Source organism: Nannobrachium achirus (genome assembly GCF_963921795.1).
Source record: "Nannobrachium achirus genome assembly, chromosome: 23".
NCBI lineage: Eukaryota > Metazoa > Chordata > Actinopteri > Myctophiformes > Myctophidae > Nannobrachium > Nannobrachium achirus.
The window spans coordinates 25,474,479-25,497,936 of record NC_137830.1 but is presented as its reverse complement, the minus strand read 5'-3'; the positions used below and the strand labels follow the sequence as shown (position 1 = coordinate 25,497,936).

The following is a 23,458-nucleotide window of genomic DNA, read 5'->3' as shown; positions in this document are numbered from 1 at the left end:
CCTTTTAAGGTTAACAAAATCATTAGGTACATAAACATATCTACTCGTACCACGTAAAATATAAAATATTTACTAAAAAATGGAAATAAAGTTCGTCAGAATGCGTTCCCAAATATTCCTTTCAAATACATTCTTGACTATTGCAACGCAACTACAGTACAGAGAGTTAGGCTGTGTTTTAGCGAGCTACAAATATTAGTTCACAGGTTTGCGTGTATTAATATGGCTTTTTTTTAAGTGTTCTAAAATGTGTGTGTGCATAGTTAAGTTCAACTACCTGGATTCCTATTGACCACATTCACACAGCAGCCATTTTGTTCTTATGTCATACTCAGGGCCCCCCATCAGAGTGAAGTTTCCCAGCCGAGTATGGAGTAAAAACAAAATGGCTGCCATGTGAATAAGGCTAACAGTTTTTTTTTTAAGGATTAGTAATGCAATTATATCAAAGGTAAAGGGTCTTTCTGCACTACTTCCTGGAATGTCCCATTGCAGACGATCTCAGGAGGGGAGTTTTTTTTTCTCTTTCTTCGTTTTCTTCTTCTCCTTTGTCAGTGGCGCTTTAGTCATCCATGTCACCGTGGCCGGGCGGCCGTGTGATCCTGCGACCGCCCTTCTTTCCCGTGGGGCCCTTGGGTTTGGCGAAGGCCTGCTTGTGAGCGTGCTGCTTCGGATGGACCTCCTCATATAGGAAGTCCGCAGTGAGCTCGTCCCCGTTGTCGATCTCCATCTACAGCACACAAAAAAAAGTTTACACTATTAGCGTTTATGTTGGACCTGCGGTGCCAGCGTGCCCTTGGGCAAAGGCCTGGAAACGGGCACAGCCGCAGTGTGGGCCCGCCTGTGTGTGTGTGTTTGCATGGACTTACTTACCAGAATTGTTCGATATGTATATGCACGTCTTGGTCGCGTGTGAGAGTGTGTGTGGTCGTGTGTGGGGGTGTGTTAGGGTATTAACGACTTGTGATTTTTGCAAGTCGACTCGACTCAGTAAAACGTTGAGTTGAAGTCGACTTTATCGTTTGATGACGTCATCATCAAACGATGGGTGGGATGGGGGAGGAACGGGGGACAAAACCCGAAAATTACTTAATGGCTGAAAACTCCCTGTGCTAGTGTGCTTCATTCCATTACAAAACACAGTTGGAAAAGGAGAGAATCCTGTCTTTGACAATAAGCAATCCAGCTGTTTGAATGCTGTACACACGAACACATGGAGCAAAATTAACAATAGAAAAAATACAAGGATTTTTCTTTTTCTCAACTTTCGACTTTCCCTGGTGGGAGTCGACTTGTCGACTTATTGGTTAATGCCCTAGTGTGTGCGTGCGTGTGTGTGTGGTCGAGTCTTACCTTCTTGGCTATCTGGAGTCGCAGGTTATTCTCCACAGTGTGAAGGAGAGGATTCTTACAGCTGGAGTAGAGCATCCTCTCTCTGATGCTACATTTATACCCCGGCATGGAGTATATGAACACTGCAAGACACACACACACACACACACACACACACACACACACACACACACACACACACACACACACACACACACACACACACACAGAGATTCGGTGCACCCGATACGATTAATGATTTGCGCTTTAGTATAAAACCTTTGCGTATCCACGCTTACATTTGTTGAATTTGCATTTAAAGGTACTGTTACCTGGGGACTCCAGGTAGTCGCCCTCGTGGTTGTGTTTGTAAAGGAAGAAGTGGTAACGTGCAGCTTCTTTAGGTACCCGTGCAGGCAGCTCCTTCAGCTCCGTGGGCACGGTGCTGGACAGCTTAATGGATTCATTCCTGAAGTCAATCTCCTGTTAATGTAAAATTATAAACAGAGCACTGTTTCGTTTACAGGGGTCTTCAACGTTTTTAGGCAAAGGACCTCCTAGCTGAGAGACAGATAAAGCGTTGTGTGTTGCAGATTAAACATTTTCATAGATTTCTGAGACAGCTTAGACTTGTTATCATCAGTGTAGGTTGTCGGTTTAATGTGTATTTTTTTTTACATTGAACGACTTGAACCATTCAATACTTAGTCTGCTTTTCTTTTCACTACACCAAACCTCTTTGCCAAGAATAGCAGATCTACAAGCTCACAACGCCTCACGAGGCGTTGTGAGCTTGTAGATCTGCTATTCTTGGCTAATGTTCCACACAGAATAGGGATACTAGGGTTCAAGTGGTTAGTGTAGAAAAAAAAAATAAAGTTCTTATCGCAGAAATTTGGAGGACCCCCTGTCGTAACTCTGAGGACCCCCTAGGGGTCCCAGACGCCCTGTTGAAGACCCCTGATTTAGAACATTTGAATTCAAATCTACCCTGGCCTGTACAAAATGTACACATGCTGTACTGACCAGCTGGACATAGTTGATCCTCTTGGCCCTGAACTGTTCCAGAGCCTGGATGGCTTCTCTCTGCATGGGGAATGCCACACCAGTCAGGGTCTGCTGCTTAGTCTCCACACTGAGATCTGTCTGAACCTAGAGGAGAGGAGAGGTTCGTATTGTAGAGATTTATTCTATAACATTCCTAGCCACAACATCTATATTGAACAGAAACATTAGGAAACATTTTAAAGAGGCGGTGCCATAGTTTTGTACTTTTTCTGGTTTTCATGCGTCTAGGAGGTCATTAGACCCCCTGTTGTGGTTGTTATGAGCAATTATGTATTCCCTTTGTATTTGGGGTTTCTTCCTGGAGGCTGACACCTTGTGGGTCAAAAGTGCCGATCCAAAAACACAGATAAAATAATAAAATCATTTAATCATCCCCTCCCCTTTTACCATTCACCCAACACTGTGGGTGTGGCTAACTTCAGCTGGGTCACCATACTTAATGAACTGGTGGGTGTGGCCACATACAAATCTAATTTTAACTCTTTCTGTACACTTTTTTGGAAAAAATGGCACTTCATCTTTAAGGACAAGGATCTGGAGATGCACAAATATAAAGCTTTACATCACAGATGGACGTGTTTGCTGTTCATGCTTCCACCAACTTGGTTCACTGACAGACATAGAACAGCGTGTTCTGTTGAGGTTTCGGTACCCATCATTCTGGTTTCTGCATGATAGGCTCTCTCTCTGTCTGTCTGTCTGTCTGTCTGTCTGTCCATCTCCCTCTCCCTTCTCTTAATCCCTCACTCCCCAGCTTCCACAACTTCCTCTCCCTCCCTCTCTCACTCTCTGTCTCTCTGTCTGGCTGACCGGGGCTGATGCCAATATTCATCAGAACATCGATGCCTTCCTTTATTTTCACTGGAGAAACAGATGTAAACAAAACGGTGTCCGCGCCCAATTGAGACTCGTTACGACATCCCTTCCAGCCGCGTGACTTCAAAACAGGAAGAGTTGCATCAAGCCCACCGATGGCACTTTGCATGTTTGTCACGACTCGTATGCAAAAGCACCAGATGACTCCCTGCATCTGTTCAAAATGACTTGGTTTTGAAGACAGAGAAGGAAGCACACTCAGGCCAAGTCCCTGGTTCAACCACTTAAACCATAAATACTGTCTTTGGCCCACTCCTTTCTTACCTCTACACCAAAGCTCTTTGGTGTAAATACCAGATCTACAAGCGAAAAAGATATAGCACATACAAATTCAAATGTTTTCAAGGATTTCCAACACCAGCACATAGATCCCATATAACCATCCTTATGAGAAAGGTGCTTTCAAAACACACACACACACACACACGCACACACACACACACGCACGCACGCACTAATACAGCTCCTCTCGCAGTTCACAAATGCTTAATAAATGATCTGAAAGCCTCTTTGCTTCCGTCCGACACAGATTAGTGCAGAATTATCTGTTTCATACAGATGGGTTACTGGTGTGGAGGGTAACCCAGTAACGGGGAAGGGAGGGGGGGGGGGGGGGGGGGGGTTACAGACCAGACTATGACTGTAGTGGTGGTTGTTTCTGTGGCCACAGACAGCTTAAGAAACCATATAACTCCCCTCTTATAGCAGTGGTTTTCAAAGGGGGTCTGGGAAACCTCCAGGGGTCCTTGAAGGTGTCCCCAGTAATTTGTTAATATATGCAATGCATCAAATATGAGTATTACCAATTTAACCATATTATACATTAGGCTATTTAAAAATAGCCGATGTACAAGCGAACTTGATCCACGTGAGACACCACCGAGTGAGCTGAAGTGAGTCTCCGTGCTGAACATTGCGAAGTTCCCTTGAGCCAACTCAGCGCTGCCACGAGTTAACGACAGGCACGGAATCGTAAATCATGTTTTGGCGAGAGCGTTTGCCCCAAATGGTTATTGGCCAATCACAACGCGTCGTTGCACAATCGGTATAGGCTTTGGGATGACGCGGAGCAGAGTAGCTCAGCCTGAAGTCCATAAGCCTATAATGTCTCCCCTGGTTTCCCACGCGGGAGGCCCGGGTTCAATTCTCGGGTGTTACACGTGTATCATATATCATTCATTCACCCGTGGTGTAGGTGTATTTTTAGGAGTGACGTACAACAGATGTCATTCACATGCTCGTCGTACAGTAGGTGTATTTCTTGTTGGAACGTCACGACCTGCCCTTTTGCTATGGTTTGCGACAACAAATATCAATGTTCAAGCAGACGGACAGGGACAATGTAAAAAAACGGGGAGTTTTGTCTGAAAGGACGAGCTGTGTGCCCAATATGCCCTGGAGAGCCCGTATCATAATCTACACAGCACATCGATTCGCTCAGCTTTCAGGTGATGTGGCTTTTGTAAGACAATCGGCCCTGCACTAGGACAGTATCAAATCCCTCATTATGGGTCAGAAAATGTAGGCCGGCCGAGGCCCCTGTTTAGTCTGGCGTGGAAAATCGCTCAGCCTCATTGATTCCAGTATGGATTGGCCCCTGCTTTTGACTGCTATCGCCTTCACCGCAGGCTAATGCATCTGACGCCATCTTGGTTGCGTTCATGCAGACACACTGAGAAGCCTTATTGACTGCAAAAATCTGATAATATGTCCAGTGTGTGTGTGTGTGTGTGTGTGTGTGTGTGTGCGCGCGTGTGCGTGCGTGCGTGTGTTTGCCTGTCAATCTATTTGTGTACCATGTCAGTGGCCATTTATATACTGAAGTATTCCATTTATGACATGGCATTGTATAATGTATGATCACGATATCCTGCATGGTACCTGGTTGAGCTCTTATCTTGATTATAACAAGCCAGTATAAAGGCCAGTGCTGATATTATGCTGTACTTTAGATATATTGTCATATGTTTACTTTCGGTTTCGAGTTCGATTTTTGACATGGACAGGAGCACAGATTAATACAGATATCTTTGTGATCGAGATGTGCATACTGTATATTCTAGGGATGGGCAAAACGGGCATATTTCTGTAAACATGCACCCAGGGCAGGGCCTTGGGAGTTTTCACGAAATCTGCCTGACATATTTGAGCAAATTATGCTCCAGCAAAAAACAGAATTTTGGCACAGTTATACAGTACACATAACACAGAATACATTACAAACACAACAGGTCTTACACCTTGCATTAGGCTACTCTGCATTACACTTACTGTAACATGATTGCAACAAAGTCATATCCATACCATGGAAATGGAATGCTTCAACCATACACCAGCTAGCTATAATAAGCCCATGGGCAGGTACATAGACACATTAACCTGAAATTGATAGATTTTGTATTTGAGGCATACAATTATAAACCGCTACAGAGAAGGGGGGAGGGACTATTAATCTGCTGCTGTGAGCTCTTCAAGACTTCAAGACCCTGTAGTAATAGAGCATATTTTCCCAGCCTATTTCCCCATCAATCAGCTAACACAGACACACACAGCTCACCTGCTGCAGGAGGCTCATTCTTTCGCACAGTTCTGGGGCCAAAAGAACATTGGCAGTTATCTCAGCCTTGGATCAAAAAGCATGGAGTGCAGTCCATGCTTTTGAAGCTCAGTCTAAAGCCCCTGATACACGCAGCAATTTCTTCATCAATATCAACCAGCAATGACCAGAGGCTTCAATTGGGTATGGCTAGGTATGGCAAATACCTTGGCTAAATAAAATGTATGCCTCTTGAAGGCATGGCAACATGACTGGTGACTTACACGCGTGAAGGCACAACAAGATTAATCCAATGACGCTGCCAATGGCCATACCCAATTCACCCTTTGTCAGCCTTCTGATTGGTCCCTGACTGGCCAAACAGAAAAATCATTCTCTTTTGCTACCGGGGGCGGAGTTATGCAGTGGGACAAAGTCCTCATTCTTTCATTCACATCAGTGGAAAGAGTGTAGTTTTAAATTGATATTTATTTTTGAAAAGAATCGCTATGTGGATTACTAGCCTTGCATAGACATCTCCTGGCTAGACTTCTGCATTGTGACTAATGCGGAAGTCTCGGTAGGTCACCCCTGCCTAGCGCACGCACAGAAGAAAGAAAGAAATATCGTCCCTTTACGGGATGCGCCTCTTTTGGTCATAGAAATAATTTGATCACCAATTGATTATTGACCAATGACAGTCCGGACAGACACCAGGCTGTGTGTGTGTTTTGTGTGAAGGCACCTCATTCAGTTTGATCTGCCGTAGTTCCTCTTCAGCCGCGGTCAGTGGGAGCGGCGCAGCCAGGGAGACCAGGTACTTCCTGTACCCGCAGAGAGACACTTCATCCTGGGGGAGAGAGAGGACTGTGTGAGCTTGTGGACGGATAGCAATTAAATCTACTGTCACATCTACAAAACTAAGTCAGACGTGGGTCAAACTGTATTGTCAATTGTCACTAAGCCCATTAGTTCCCTAAATCAGGGCTCATCGCCATGCCGGCTTACAGTGGACATTTTTGTCAAAATTACATTGTTGCCATGGACATACAAATGAGCTGACAACAATGTTAGAAAATAATGTTACGTAAAAACAGAATATAATATTTACTTTGTAGACTGGAGTTCCAGAATAAACGAAACATGAAATAAATCGTACTAGTAAGACGCCTCAGGGCGACAAGTGACCTCGAGGTGATGTGGACATCCGGGCTTGTGGACATCAGGGATCTCGATATATGGGCATAAAAGGGATTTGTTCCACTGGCATCACAGGGATCTCCATATCTCCATATATGGACATAAAAGGGATTTGTTCCCCCTAGCATCACAGGGATCTCTCTAACAGGGCATCATTAATATTGATGACATCAGGGAACTCCATATATGGGCATAAAAGGGATTCTGTTAGTGTGACATCACAGTGGAGCCGGAGCGTGATGTCAGAGCGGCAAACCCATTCTGGTAGAGTGGTTCACAGTGATGTCAGAGCATGATGTCAGAGCGGCAAACCCATAGACCGCAAAAACGTGTACACTGTCACATATTAGGTGTTGTGTCACGGACGGACGCGGACAAGCTGTGACGTTTTTCATAGTAAACCACTTGGGGCCCAAGGTGGAGGGGCATTAATTATTTTATACTTTAGCTATTGAAGAATAGCAGATATACAAGCGCAGCACTCGGTGCCACGCTGTGAGCTTGTAGATCTGCTATTATTGAAAAGTCGTGGAAATGTGTGCAAATCTGGTGTGAATATGTGCAAATCTCACTTGAATATGTGTATTTTTAGAGTGAACATTTGTAACTCAAATGTTGCTTCTGGGGGTCCCTGGAACTAAATATTTTGAGATGGGGGTCCGTGGCCAAATACATATCATTTTGGGGGTCCTTCACATGAAAGGGTTTGAGCACCACTGACATAGAAACATAGTTTTTCTTTTTTTTTTAAACAAAGGATTTGAAATATTCTTGCACAAATTTCTGTGATTTTTCAAAAAATGTCAATAGTTAAACACAAAATAATGCGTTCCCAGTCTACATGGGTTAAACCCCCTCCCCCTATGAAGAACATTCATGGGGGGCACGCAGTGAATCCTTGTACCCAGGGCCCAGAATTTGGTGCGACAGCCCTGACTGTACATGTGAAAGTACCGTTGTTGTGCCAAAGATCTCATCTTTAATGTGTCCACCTCCAAACTCCTTCTTCAACGTGGCTCTCGTAGCAGCATACAGCATCTTCTGTCGAACCTGGGAGAAAAGAACAGAAGAAAAATGCTTGTTTCGGTTTTGTGACACACATCGCACCGCTTCATTGCTCGGTGCACGACTGCACGTGCGCCGCCAAAGGTAATGCGGATGCAAAAGCTGCAAAATGTTGAGTCTGAGGTTTTTGGGATGAAAGCCATGTGTTTTCGCTTCCTGCTCGCTTAAAAGACAGCGGCCTCTGTTTGAAATTGGAAACGGAGCATTAGAATTGCAAAGCGCTTTTCACTCCCACAATGGGCTGCCTCATCTGGGCAGCCAGACAGACACCCTACAGTTTGAGCAAGCTGTGTCCATGTATGAGGAAAGGGAGGGAGCATTTCTCTTGACTGACATTATAAATAATACACTTAAAAGCATGCCTCTGCTCTTATAATATGCACATGCATGCCAACACAGCAATGTATGAATTCACACACACAAATGCACAGTGTGCATATGGATGTCTCTGCAAACACACTCAAAACAGACGCACGTGCACACACACACACACACACACACACACACACACACACACACACACACACACATCTTTATCTTCTACTGGCAGATGCATGTCATGATTTTCAACCAATCATATCTATTCTAGGGCTGCATCTATCAATATTTTCGCGGTATAACGCGGTCCTGTATGGTGCTGTGGTCGGGTAGGACATGCGATCGAAAATGGAATAAATTGCTAGCCTGATTTCAGACTCAGCTGAAGCCTGTTTGAGCGATTTCTGGAGGGGAGGGACTTTGACTTTCCCTAAACCAATCAATACAGATCAAAGCAAAGCACCTAGTCTTCTGATAATGACGCACTGATGATGACATCACTTGAAAAACGGGCAGCGGCGGCGCGGATTGGTTATTCGTTAAACCCACCCCCATCCCCTGCGCTCATTGGAGGAGCCGTAATTTCGGACGGGATGAAGTGCTTATTATGAATGAACACAACACCAGACCAGAGAAACAGTCCACTCTGAGAGTGTGCGGGTCTATGGGCTGGAACCAGGCTAATAAATTGCTGCTTTGGACCAAACAACTGCTGGACCACCCTGGAAGCTTCCAAAAACATAATTTTAAAGGTAGGAAAGTGGTTTTTCACAGAAATTCTCCTTTAACCACTTACGCCCAATTTAATATGTTGTGGTGCAACAAAAAACTATAATTCAAATTGATCGATTTGTTTGAATTAACTGCTGCATTCCATTCCAGCCTCAGACAGCATGGCGGTATGGGACGATATGAAAATGTCATATCACGATTATTGTGACAAAAGAAATCGCGATTTACGATATTATCGTGATAATCAAAATCCATTTTCTTGGGGCAGAACATTTGCCAAAAAATAGCAGATCTACAAGCTCACAATGCGTCGCATCGCGACGCGTTGTGAGCTTGTAGATGGAAAATGAAATCACCACGATACGATTATCTTGAGTGTTTTTTATCCCGATAAGCGATAATATCGCGCATCGTCCCATCCCAAATGACGGACGGTCACTCACGGGGGACGGGTCAGGAGTCCAGGCCAGGAAGAGCCACTCGTAGCCCTGGTTGTTGGTGGAGTCCAGCCGGTAGAGGAGGTAGGAGGGCATGTGGTCTTCCAGGAGGGGCAGGACATAGGCGTCGTACTCCTGGTCCCATTTCTTACACGCCTGCCTGGTGGCCCCCAGCTCTAGCTTCTCTGCATGGGGAGAGAAAACACACACACACACACACACACACACACACACACACACACACACACACACACACACACACACACACACACCCAAGACAAAAGCAAAAACCGTTTACTTGTGGTGGACATTTTTGTTTTTGCCACGGACATAAAAATATTACTGTACCTGGCCCTAAATGTATACTGCTAGTGCTGTTTTTTTGTTTGATTGATGATTTTATTAGACAAAAATGGAGAACAGTACAAGTATAGTCAATACAATTGAAATGTAGTACAGTACAAGTACAGTTAAACACCCTGTCTAAAAGGAACATCCCAAATAGGACCTTTTGCTGGCTTTTTTACGTTGGAAGCCCTCTGTATTTAATTCATGGACATAATAAATAGCAAGCAAAGAAAACATTCAATAATATCGCAGTTATAAAAACACTATGTACAGGATCAGGGAAACAAGGGGGTGGGGCTAAGGTAAGGGGGGAGGGGTGCTCACTTCTCGCCTGTCTATGGGAGAAGTGATAACTACCTCCTTCTCTGGCCTCCTGAAAGGTGAGTTTTCAGGGCAGTTTTGAAGCTAGCGAGCTACATGTTTTAAGAGAGGTAGTCAAGGAATTCCACACCTGGGTGGCAGTGTTGTAGAAAGAGAATTTACCCATATTTGTGTTCTGGGTTTGTGTTATCAGATCATTGTGTATGCTCCCTCTGGTGTTGTGGCGGTGGGTGTCGCTAACTTTTTGGAGATGTTTGGTCAGATATGCGGGTACTGAGGGGATGGAGGGCAGATGTCCTCAAAGTGGGTTGATGTTGATGGAACTTTGGGGTTCCTTGAAGGTGATCCAAATGGACCTTTACAGGTCTGTAACGCTGAGAGTGTACAAATGGAACCAAATGGACCCTACAGGTCGGTACATTTATTTTTAATTAAAAGACTGGGTGCCGTGAAAAGCACGCAAATCGCTACACAGTATGTCTACACTCATGTCATCAACATGGATCTGTCCCATATGGCACCACCATCAGGCCGATTTTTTCAAACACATTGTGATTCATTCATAAGATATCTGGACCCCAAATATTTATTTTAGATTTTGGGCAGAAAAGGTTTGGGAAACCCTGCCCTCGCACAACCAGCAAATTCTCTGATCTCATAATTCAATGCTTGAACGCCAGTCATTGTTGACCTGGTATCCTATAGCGTTACTGTGTATAGGTTTAATGTACAGATATTGATTTTTGGGATATTACACTGTTAGACTGAAGATAGGTTCTTGGTTTACCTACAGTATGATCCTAGATTGCTATTTCATGTAATTACCTTGTGTTGTCCTTGCTTATTGTTGCAAATCCTTAACCACTCCAAAACGACTCATGATATGCACACACACACATCCGAGATGTATTGTTAATCACTAATAGTGTGGCTCTCTGGAGCTTTTAGTGACCATGTTACAGGAGCCCATCCCAGAGAGAGAGGCTGATTTGTAATAAACAAAGTAACATTGGCAGGCCTTAGCCAGGCTAGGTTTGACACAGTGTTTCGCTCCCATTGCTAGGCTACAGTATATCCACATAACAACCAACTGTTCTCCAAACACTGGCTTAGGGAAGCTCAGGGGGAAAGGAGGAATGGACTCCCTATTGATGTGATCAGGGGTGGAACTTTTACTCAAGTAGGCCTACTCTACTTAAGTTCAACTTTGAGGTATTGTTTTACTTTACTGGGGGATTTCCAAATGTCAGACCTTTTACTTATAGAGGCAAATACAGATAGTACTTTTACGTGTTACTTTTACTTTAATTATTTTAAAACTTTAGTTACTAGTTCCTTTATAGATTTTGATTAGTATTACAAAACACACATTAGCCACTTCAGTCAGTTAGTTAAGTCAAATAGAGTTTTTCTCATTATGTCAAGGACCCCCAGTTTGATATGCATTAGGCCACAGACCCCCACCCCCATTTCACACAACCACTTGTATCTCTTGGACCCAATCTACACTGTACAATGAGCAGTGTTAATTCAACTCTGAGAGAGTACGAGTGGAACCAAGTCACCCATAAGGGTCCATTTGGTTCCATTTGTACGCTCTTAGAGTTAGAGATCCATAACGGTCCATTGGACACCTGGGGTCTCGGGACCTAATGTTGAGAACCAATGAGTTATACTAGAGTATAGCGCTGACCAGTACTGACAAGAAAGTGTAATATTTCTGTTGCCAATGACGTCTCTTGACGTCTTTTTTTCAAAGGTCTTCTGTGCCAATGACGTCTTTGACGTCTTTTGTGTTTTTTGTATAGAAAAAAAAACATTTTTTTTTTTTAAAGATGTCAAAATGACCTGAGATCAGAGAGATGGTTTTCTCTGTTTGTGTGTTGGCTCCCTCGTTTAGCTGATTGAGAAAATGTGTGTCCATTCTAGTGGATGGACACTTTTTTCATTCAAACAGCTCTATCTCTGGAACCATTTGTCTGATTGACAAAATTATTTTTGCCACTGAATCACAACAACTGTGTCTGTTTCTGTGGGGGAAAAAATTATATTAAAAAAAAACTTTTTTTTTCATTGCATAGTAAAGAAAAACATACAAAATCGTGGCACAGCTACCTTGGAGCCATTTTGGCATTTGGCACAGAATGAGTGTTCTTTAGCATACCTCCAGATTAATCCCCCTATGGGAAACATCGCCCCCTGGCGATCAACAGAGGTAAAATCATGAACTCCCGTACAACGAAATTCCATTTGTTGGAAGGGTTGTCACTCAAAAGTGGGGCGCCGCCCCCCGAGCCAATAAGAGTGACCTCCCAGAACATGGCTTCCTCTTATTCCTCTCTGACTTCGATCACAGACAGAGCGTGAATCAGCCAATTCAACCTTTATCTTCAAATTCGCCTAAAGCGGTGTTTAGTGAAAGCGCCCACCGGCTTACTTGATAGTTATCCCGTACTTTCCTAAATCAAGTTTTCTCAACGTTCCTGTTCGGCGGAGCCTCACCTGTTTCTCTGCAGCAAGTCTCTCCAGCGCTTCCCTCAAGCCGGCATCGTGGTGAGGTCTGTTTGTAGCATAGCCGTTAGCTTCTGCTTCGTCATGTCTGCTAACCAGCGCCTCCCCACTATGAACTTGCTAGCTTTGTTAGCTAGGCCATGTGGCTATAATGGATGCGTGAATATGATTGCTGGTGAGGATCGCCATCCCTTCTGTGTTACTTGCCTGGGTCCGTCGCATGCTATTGCTGCGCTCGCTACTCCTTCCAGGGTGGCGGCCGTCAATTGTCCAGTGTGTGCCACCTACGACCTGGCCAGGCTCTCCGCCAGACTGAGTGAGTCCGAGGGAAAGCAACCTTCCCCCGGCCCTGGCTGCAACGGTAACCCAGGCCCGTCTGCTCCTGAGCCCAGCGGTGCTGTACGCCACAGCGCTGCTTCCAGCCCTCCAGTGCGGCCTACAGCTGCTGCGCCACATGGCGGTGTCAGTGGCCCTGACTCTCGCCGGCCAGCCCCTATATCCACGCGGGATCAGCCTCCTTCTGCTCCCGCCACTTCTCCTACCGGTTCCACTGCCCCGGTTCCGAGGAAGAAACAATGTAAGTCCACCCCTGCTGTTTCCATGCCGGATCTAGCACAAGGGGTGGCCGACGTCCCACCCATCTCCCAGATCTACGTCGGCGATTTCCCTGTCTTCACCCCCGCCAGAGACTTGGGCTCAGCCATGCCGGCTGTTTCCGAGCACTCTTGGCACCAGAGTGACGGGGAGGCCCCGTACGATGACACCCCGGAGGACGAGGAGATGAGCAGCGGCGGCGACGACGACGACGATGAGGAGGCAGACGATGGATCGGAGATGCCCCCCTTCCAACTACCTCCTGACCAGGCGGAGGAGGGCGTTAAGGCGGGACCTCATGCCGGGGTTCCCGCCTCCTCCCCCGCCACCCCAACCCCCAGCTCCTCGCTGCCATCCACCGAGCCGGTGGAAGGAGCGGGAGCGGCGGCCTCTAGTGTTGAAACACTGAATTTCGATGAACTGACCATCTATGAACGTGCCGCTGCCAGGTGCGGGATTGATGTTGCTCTCGATGCCCTAAACCCCGGTGAGGAGGCGGAGGAACCGGTTCTTGGCCAAGAGACCGCCCCCCCTCCTCCCCCACGCATGGCTAAGCTACCGGTGGTCCCTGGTTTTCGCAAGGCGTTGCACTCGTCGTGGGAAGACCACAAGGACCCCAAAAAATTGGAATTCCTCATCGACTGCGTCGACGGGGAGAAGATTGGCATCCCACTGATGCCCAACTTGGATAGCCTCCTGGCTCAGTCCTTCATTGCTAGTGTGAAGCCGGAACTGAAAAAGAGTGGCCCCAACGGGAAGTTGCCCCTCACTCTGGGCAGCTTTAAGAAACCTCCCGGGTTTGCCAACCCCGAGGATGTTTTCCACTCTGGCAAGACCAGGAACGCATATAGGTGTGCTGCGCTCGCCGCGCGCGACCTCAATGCCAACCAGCTGCTGCTCTCCTCAGCCAAGCGCCTGTTCGACAGCCTCGAGCAGGTCCCAGGGGAGGTAGCGGCGGAGATGAACAAGACGTTCAAAATGATGATTGACATAAACGTCCATGCAATCAGGTGGCTGGGTCATGGAATGGACTACTCGGTCCAATCCGAGAGGGCGAGGTGGCTGGAGAAAGTCACTCTGGTCGGCCAGCCTAAGGAGACCCACGATTTCCTGCTTAACCTCCCTGGGCAGTGGGCACCCCACCACCCTGATGGGCGGCGGCTTAGATCTCCTCCGTGGCACGGTGGAGGCCAACAAAGCTGCCAAAGAAATAGTGGAAGCCACTACGGAGCCCGTCCCTGAAAAGGAGGAGCGGCGCTCCTCCCGCCAGAAAGATAGAGGGCGCTCTTCCTCTGCCCGAGGAAAACCCCGCGCCCCCTCTAGGGCTCCTTCCTCCTCTGCGGGTGAAAAACCCCGCGTCAAGAGCTATGTGGCCAACCGTGAGGACAGCCGTCCCAACACCAAAAATAACAAGCCACGCTCCACCCACAAGGCCCGTGGGGGCGCGCAGCGTAAATGACACTGGACTGTGGGAACAGGGGTCTCAGACAGCGCTGAGTCCCCCTCCCCCCAAGCGCAAATGTACAACTTCCATATCCCTTGCACGGGAAATGAAAATGTGTTTGCCCGTTTTGAAAATGTTTCCAGTGTCAAAAGTAAAGAGTGTGTTGAGCAAACAATGCCTGTTTTTTCCTACACCTACTCAGACGACCTCATATCACATGTCAGATTTCCCAGTCATGCAGACAGGTTACAATCTCAATGGTGTTCAGACATGCAAAAAATTCCCACCAATGCTAAAGGCGGGTCACAGGGGTCTGGTTTCTCCTCTTTACAATTACCCTCTGCCTCCACTGAGCGACACTGTCGTGCCTTGTTTAGTTCAGAACAGGGGTTGGGGCCCGGTGTACAAGACGGAAGACGTTTCGGTGAGTGGGGTTTTGAGTCGGCCTATGTTTCCTCGCAAGGAACTAATAAAGGCCTCAGATCAGGTGATAAACGTAGACACGCTTCCCCGCGCCGGGGTAGATGTATTTTATGTAATAAACCCTGCTTCGCAGAATTCTCTTTCTGCACTTCCTGTTCCACCACCGATCAACGTAATGACGTCACGCCCGACGGCGCGTTCGTCACCGGATACGGTAGGGAGCCTCCCGGATACGGAAGGGCTACTCCCCGTCGTTCCGTCTCCCCCGTGCAACTTAACGGTCTCTCCCACGTTTCACAACACGTTAGCACGATGTGTGAAACAATGGAGGTTGTGCAATCCGAACCAATGGGTGTTACGGACAGTAACGCGCGGCTACAGATTGCAGTTTCTGAACAAACCCCCGCTATCCAGCAGAGTTATTTACACTCGAGCCCGCGGCTTGAAAGCAGATGCTCTGAGGGAAGAAATAAGCTCTCTACTACGCAAGGGTGCGGTGGTAGAGCTCTCGCGAGACCAGAGCCGGCTAGGTTTCTGGAGACGTTATTTCTTGGTTCAGAAGAAGGGGGGGGGATTACGTCCCATTCTGGATTTGAGGTGTCTGAACAAACACCTAAAGAAGTACAAATTCAAGATGCTGACGTCAGAGGCTCTGATGCGTTCAGTGAGAATGGGAGATTTCCACTGCTCAGTGGACCTGAAGGACGCTTATCAGCACGTCCCAATTTACCCTCCCCACAGGAAGTTCCTGCGCTTCGCCTTCGAGGGGCGCCTGTACGAGTACACGGTGCTTCCCTTCGGTCTGTCACTGAGCCCTCGGGTTTTTGTGAAAGTGACCGAGGCGGCCATTACTCCCCTGAGGCAGCAGGGAATCAGACTCGCCAACTACGTCGACGATTGGTTGATTTCCGCGAGCTCCAGCCAGATGGTGGCGCTCCACACTCAGACAGTGTTGGCCCATCTGAAGGCTTTGGGTTTCAACATCAATTTCGAGAAGAGTATGTTGTCTCCCTCTCAACGAATTTCCTTTATAGGAATACAGTTGGACTCAACAGACATGTCCGCCCGTCTCTCGCCGGAGAGGGTGGACAGGTTTTTGGAATGCCTGGGTTCTTTTCAGCCGGGCCAGCTGGTCCGCTACAAGGATTGTATGAAGTTGTCAGGTCTGATGGCTTCAGCGGTACAACTCATACGTCTAGGCAGGTTTCACATGAGACCTTTTCAGCGCTGGTCACTGTCGCTCAGGATCCCCTCTCGCCAGGGCTACAAGAAAGTAGTTGTCTCCCAGGAATGCCTGGACACGTTAGTCCCCTGGTGGGACCTGACGTTTCTAACCGGCGGGGTCAGGATGGGCCAGGTGCTGTCTCACAAGGTGATCACCACGGACGCCAGCCGCTCGGGGTGGGGTGCCATCCACGAGGGGCGCTCGGCTCGGGGTCTTTGGACTCCGGAGATATTAGTACATCACATCAATTTCTTGGAATTGATGGCGGTCTTCCTGGAGCTCAAGCATTTCGAACCCTTGATCTTGGGTTGTCATGTTCTGGTCAGGACGGACAACACAACCGCTTTGTACTATATCAACAAACAGGGTGGTCTATCCTCGCGTCCGCTGGATCAGCTGGCACGCGAGATGACTCTATGGTGCGACAGGCGCCTGCTGTCAATCAGGGCCTCTCACGTTCCCGGTCTCCAGAACGGCGGTGCCGATCTGTTGTCCAGGGGGGAGCCCCGTTACGAGGATTGGTCTCTGCACCCGTCGGTGGTGAGACAGATCTTTTCCAGGTTCGGTCTACCTCTAGTGGACCTCTTTGCGTCCCAGGGGAACGCGAAGTGCCCTCTTTACTTTGCAGTGAAGGGGAACCCTCCTCTGGGTCTGGACGCGTTCGCGCACGACTGGCCGGAGGGCCTGCTCTATGCTTTCCCACCTCTGGAATTAATTCTCCCCACGCTGGAGAGAATCAGGAGGTTCGGATTGGAGGTGCTTCTGGTGGCACCGTTCAGAGGAGTGTGGAGGTCTGCGATCGCCCCGCTCCTCTACAAGCCCGCTTGGCAGCTCCCTCAGCTCAGGGACCTGCTACGTCAAGCGGGAGACGAGATCTTCCATCCCGACCCTCAGGGCCTAGACCTATGGGTTTGGCCCGTGAGAGGGAGAATCTGCTAGCCGCTGGTTTTTCACCGGCGGTGGTGGCTACGATTCAATCTGCTAAGGCGCCTTCTACGAGGGCTTCTTATGATGGGAGATGGAAGGCCTTTGAGGACTGGTGCGCCATGCAGGATCCACCAGTAGTGGCTCATATGGCGCCTGCGCAGGAAATTTTGGAATTCCTGCAGGACCGCCTGGGCCGTGGTCTTGCGTTCTCTACGCTCAGGGGTTATTTGGCGGCTATCGATGCCTGTCACCTGGGGGTGGCTGGCAAGGGCCCTTCTAAAGTCCCCGAAGTCATTAAGTTCATGCACGGTGTGGACCGTCTGAGACCTGTGACTAGAGCTTTGTTCCCTGCGTGGGACCTACAGGTGGTTCTGGAGGGTCTGTGCCGGGCCCCTTTTGAGCCGCTTGAAAGGACCTCTTTGAAACATTTGTGTTTCAAGACGGCTCTTTTACTTGCCTTGTCAACGGCTAAAAGAGTTAGTGACCTTCAGGCTCTCTCTGTGAGTCCTGAGTGTATGAGGTTTGTGAATAACGACAACAAGGTTCTCCTAAAACCGCATCTGCAGTTTGTTCCGAAGAACCAGGTGGTTCCCAAGGAGCCGGTTGTCCTGACGTCTTTTCATCCTCCTCCGTTTGCGTCTTCACTGTCTTTGTCCTGTCAGGGCCTTGAAGGCCTATCGGGACAGGACGGCGAGCTGCAGGTCTACGTCCCAGCTCTTTGTTATGATGGGCAATGCTCAGCGACGAAAAGCAGTGTCCAAGCCCACTCTTTCGAGGTGGATTGTGGACACAGTGAAGTTGGCTTACGCCAGTGCGGGGTCTGAAGTGCCTGAGGCACTTAAGGCTCATAGCACTAGAGGTGTGTCGACTTCTTGGGCTTTGGCCAAAGGTGTCTCCGTTGAGGAGATTTGTTTGGCGGCGAATTGGTCTTCGCCGTCTACCTTTGCAGCTTATTACCACCTGGACGTTGCGCCATCTGCCTTGGCGCATTCGGTGTTAGGTGTTGCTGCCTCTGCTACTGTGTAGTGTGGCAGCTCTCCCCTTCTGGGATCAGCGTGCCGCTGTTCCTAAGAGTGAGTGGGGGGACCCTGTGTTCCCTTATAATTACGGTGTTCTGCTATTAGTGCATAAGGCAGATTTCGATCTGTCAGGGTCTCTCTCTCTTTCTCTATCTAACACACCCAGGCCCGGTGGGTCTGGGACCTTCTGGTTGATGAGGGGTCACGTCCGTTCGGATTTTGGCCCCTTGTCATCAGGGGGTGTGTGTATGATGGTCTGTTGGTTTCTTGGCTTTCTCGGGGGGTTTATGAATCCCATAGGGGGATTAATCTGGAGGTATGCTAAAGAACGTTTAGGTTCCGTACGGAACCCTTGTTCTTTTAATACCGGAGGATTAATCCCCCGGCTAACGCCCCTCTGATTCACTGTCTGTGGTCAGAGAGGGAATAGTTTGAGGAAGCCATGTTCTGGGAGGTCACTCTTATTGGCTCGGGGGGCGGCGCCCCACTTTTGAGTGACAACCCTTCCAACAAATGGAATTTCGTTGTACGGGAGTTCATGATTTTACCTCTGTTGATCGCCAGGGGGCGATGTTTCCCATAGGGGGATTAATCCTCCGGTATTAAAAGAACAAGGGTTCCGTACGGAACCTAAACGTTAATATAGATATATTTCCTTCTGAACAGCTTCTTTTTTTGTCTTTGGACAAAAGATTTAGCATTTAGAAATGAAATGTGTCATACATTTATTTTTAAGGCCTGATATTCTGCAACGCTAGCCTTTTGATTTTAGCAAGCTGTCTAACATATGTTTCTTTCTATAAAATACTACCTCTTCATAAATACAGTATTAATCAATATACATGCCTAAACATACAGTTTGTGCAGGATGTTTTGCAACTCTACTACAATAAGTAGCCAAAGCCAAGAGCTTGGCGTTCCAGTCTGTATAACATGACTAAATAAATAATTAAGCATAACTCAAATAAACCTTAGGGTTGTAGGGAAGCAAAACAAACCAGGCTTAACTTAGTTAGATAAACCAACACAATAGCCTGCAGAATTGGTTTGGACTGCGAGACTTGTTTCCAAGAGAGAGTGGGAGGTCCACTCCTCACTGTATGTTTGCTTTATTGAAGCTGAGAGGGAGACGAGACTCTAGTCTAGAGCAGTGGTTCTCAACCCAGGGTTTCCTACAGCGCTTTATTGGCCAGGCGGGCCACCCAGCCTAAAATTTGTAGCACCCTGTAACAATTCCTCTTAAACGTGCAAAACAAACTATACTTTTGTGTTTGTGTTTGTTTAAGCAACTTCTTCTCCTATGTTAAGGGCAAAAATAAGAATTAATCAAAAATAAAGGGAATTAATTTAATCGAATTAATTAATTAAAACGTTTCGGCGCGCGTACACCAGAGTCCCCCCCCTAGTCTACCACGTGGCCAAGCCTTTTTCCTGCAGATAACCCTGCAACCAGTGGTCTGGGGACCACCAGTGGTCCTTGAGGGGGTTCCAGGTGGTCCCCAGCTAAATGATGGAGAGTTGGTTAACAAATGGATCCTCACCTTTTTTTTTAAAGATATGTTCCGGGGCTTTTATGCCTTTATTGATAGGACACACTAGACTGACAGGAAATGGGGAGAGATGGGGAGTGACACGCAGCAAAGGTAGTCGGGATCAGGAATCGAACCAGCGACACGCTGTCAGGCTACATCGAACCTATGTGGTATGGGCCTGGTGCCCACGGACCCTCATATTTAACCAGAGTTTATAAGGAAATCTTTACGCTCTCCAGAGATAACTTATTGTTAAACACCTGCATTACTTAATTCACAAGAAGAGACAATTAGAGAATGTAGAATAATTGTTATTTTGGTCAAAGTTTGCCTGTTATCTCTCCTCAGGTACCACATCAATACAGCATGGAATTGTGGACAAAATCTTATCCAGCGATAACATAATAGTCAACGTTTGGGGTCTGAGAGGCTAAATCTCATCAAATGTTGGTCTGCGGCTCAAATGCCGAATAAATAATGTACCTTGATATGAAAGGATTGAAAACCACTAGACTAGAGGGATTCAACCTCAGAGACAGCAGGCCTTAACAGTTTGTGAGTCTAGATTCTAGTATATACCTGTAGGCCTATATTATTTTTTTATCAGTTATATAAAAATAATTGCGACCTGTGGTTTAGTATGTGAAACGGTACATCATGACTCCGTCTGGACGTGTACACTTTTTTACGGATATGGGTTTGCCACTCTAACATCACGCTCTGACATCACTGTGATGTCAGGGGAACCACACTAACATAATCGCTTTTATGCCCATTAATGGAGTTCCCTGATGTCATCAATATTATCTATATCTAACAGGACTTCATATGGGAATGCCCATATATGAAGGCCACACCTGCCACATATCACACTAACAGAATCCATATATAGCCAAGACAGCCCATATCTGTGTGGCTGGTCCTAAAGACAGGGATCTCCATGTATGGGAATAAAAGGGATTGTATGTATGATGTCAGATGTCATAGACGTCATAGGACTTTCACATAATGAAAAACTGAGTAGGCTTAAGTATGTTTGGGCTCTCACAGCATATCTCCATATACAGTATATGGATCTCCATATATGGGTACCAGGGGTCTCCATATATGGGTAACTGGTCCGATATACATCACTGGCCAGAGTGCCAAGACATGGTGTCTTACTAGTTAGTATAGGCTAACACATTTATATAATATATAATTATACATCTGTATGTTTTAAAATAAATCATGTTATAGTATATGTATTACAAATAATTCTATTCTTATTCTTATTGTTATAGTTAACATTTAGGGAGAGAAAAAATAAAAATCTGGCGTTCAACGAATACAAGAGAGAAAGGTTTGGAAGACCACTTATGTGGCAGTAGACAAAAACATTAGTAAACAGTCTCCTATATTTGCTTATCTATGCAGATTCTTACAGCACTCCAATGTACAGTGGACCTGTTGCATAGTCCTACTGATATTGATAGCACAGATCACTCTTTCTTACCATTGTTGATGACAACTTTAATCAGGCGGAAGGCTCCATTCCTGGCCTTGGCGAATACATCTCGCACTTCCCCGGTAGCTGTAAAAAAAAAACACATATGACACTTTTATAACAAGTAGAAAAAATGTCTATATTCACACAGTGGCCATTTTGCTCGCATGTCACATCTGCTGGTTTGGAAGAAATTATTTAATTGAGTTAATAGCAAAATGGTCGCCATGTAAATATGGTGAATACTTTCAAAACCTAAACCTATTAGTTGTACTACAGTAGTAGAATGTGTGTCTAACAGAATAATATATTGTCGCAATCAGGCAAAATACGTTTTATGTTTTTGTTGAAAATGTATGCCCTACTTGTTGTGCAAATCCATAAGCACACAATGTGTTAGAGTAGACCATATGACAAAATTATAACTACATTGGAACACAAGTACATATTTCCATTTTCTGAAAAGTAACGCTTACTGTATGATCTGATGGACATAGCAGATTTCCACACAAACTTCTACATTGATAAGTTATAATCTAGCCACAGGACAGGTCCCTCCTCACACATCAGATGTGTTTGTGTCAACCATCAGATGTGCTAATGTCAACCCTTTTCAAGACAATTCCAGAAAAAAATGCTGATCTACACCCTCATGTCGCATCACATTGCTATAATTAAAATAGGGTGATAGTTTGAAAACCACTGCTGTAAGTGATGCAAATAGTTGTCAAGTTTTTGATAATTATTATTATTATTATTACCCTTATTATTATGCTGGTCAGTCTTTAAGTAGGCCATATACAGTACTTATTATTACAATATTATTGAGTAGTCTTACTAGTCTAAGTGTACAGATTAATGTACTAAAATTAAATACTAAATTAATGCAGAGCATAGGATAGACACGGCATACAAACTGTCCACGTTTAATTACATCTTTGTCCATCTGTCTCTTCAGATGTCACGCAGATTTCAGTTGTCCCATGTAATTACCGTTGAGGGATGGATGCTAGTGTGCAAAATAGGTCACCTAAATGTTCCCTGCCCAGTTGTGTTACATAAACATTGATGCTTTTAGTCGCATCAATCGCGGCACAGAACACACACGCAACAAAAGGACCTTTGTACAACCACACAGTAAAACAAATCCTGTGTTTACGTATCCACATGTCAACTCTGAGCGTTTACAAATGTAACCACCATTTGGCTGTTTGTTAACGCAGTAAGAGTTGAAATAACAACACCACACAACCGCAAATAAGCGCTTAACATACCGCATGAACGCGGCGGTTATTAATCTTAGTGGATTCCCCATGACCATATTAGTGCAAAAACGCATCGCTGCTGGAAACACTTGTCATCATGCATTCTTCTCATTCACACAACAAGCAAAGCAAGCCGCGCACCGTGCGTGCCTGCGTGCGTGCGTACGTGCGTGCACGGTGCAAGTACGGTGCAGGCAAGCAGCGGGTTGTGTTGATGCATCAACAGAACACAATCTAACAGGTTTCTACCGTGACTTAAAAAAACACACACTCTGATTATCTTAATATAACGTGACATAGGCTATTAAATGTTTCAATATCTCTTTTTATTATTATTATGATTGTATTTTATTGTTTTTCCCCTATCTCCGTTGTGTCCGTGTGTCTTTGTTAGTGGGTTTATTTACCTTGAATGCCAGTTTGATGGGACATCCTCCTCTGTGTTGAGTGTCAGATCGGGCCGGGCTGGAATTAAGACAAGACGAGCCGAGAGGAAAAGGAACACACAACTACAGTATAAACCCCCGGCCTGACGTCATGACGCAATGGTCACTCACGCGTTGCCAGAGTCTATGAAAACAAGCTCGAGAAACATTGGGATGCGAGCACAAAGTACAAACAGGGAACTAAGCTTCAGAAACAAGCCCCCAAAACACAAGTCCGAAGTCAGACATGGCAACGCAGGCCACTACTGTACACCAAGGAGTATGTTGAACAAGGAGAGGTCAGATACGTCATGTGTGTGTGTGTGTGTGTGTGTGTGTGTGTGTGTGTGTGTGTGTGTGTGTGTGTGTGTGTT

The 23,458-nt window shown here is 46.3% G+C and overlaps 1 protein-coding gene across 1 annotated transcript; it reads right to left on the bottom strand.

The window, feature by feature from the left end:
- Positions 1–299: 299 nt before the first annotated feature.
- twf1b (twinfilin actin-binding protein 1b) lies at positions 300–23,124 on the bottom strand. The gene is made up of 9 exons (XM_080754703.1): positions 23,067–23,124; positions 21,404–21,481; positions 9,571–9,749; positions 7,967–8,062; positions 6,558–6,662; positions 2,359–2,484; positions 1,665–1,815; positions 1,354–1,475; positions 300–730 (listed from the first exon to the last, which is right to left on the bottom strand). Exons 1-9 carry the CDS (start codon positions 23,089–23,091, stop codon positions 563–565), a joined length of 1,050 nt encoding a protein of 349 aa, XP_080610829.1. The 5' UTR covers positions 23,092–23,124; the 3' UTR covers positions 300–562.
- Positions 23,125–23,458: the final 334 nt, after the last annotated feature.

Excerpts from the sequence above, each read along its gene's own strand:
- twf1b (XM_080754703.1), bottom strand. The coding sequence starts at position 23,091 with ATGTCCCATCAAACTGGCATTCAAG. Across the intron at positions 9,750-21,403 it reads TAAAGTTGTCATCAACAATG|AGAAGCTAGAGCTGGGGGCC; the intron begins GTAAGAAAGAGT and ends CTCCCCATGCAG. Across the intron at positions 8,063-9,570 it reads GGACTCCTGACCCGTCCCCC|GTTCGACAGAAGATGCTGTA; the intron begins GTGAGTGACCGT and ends CTTTTCTCCCAG.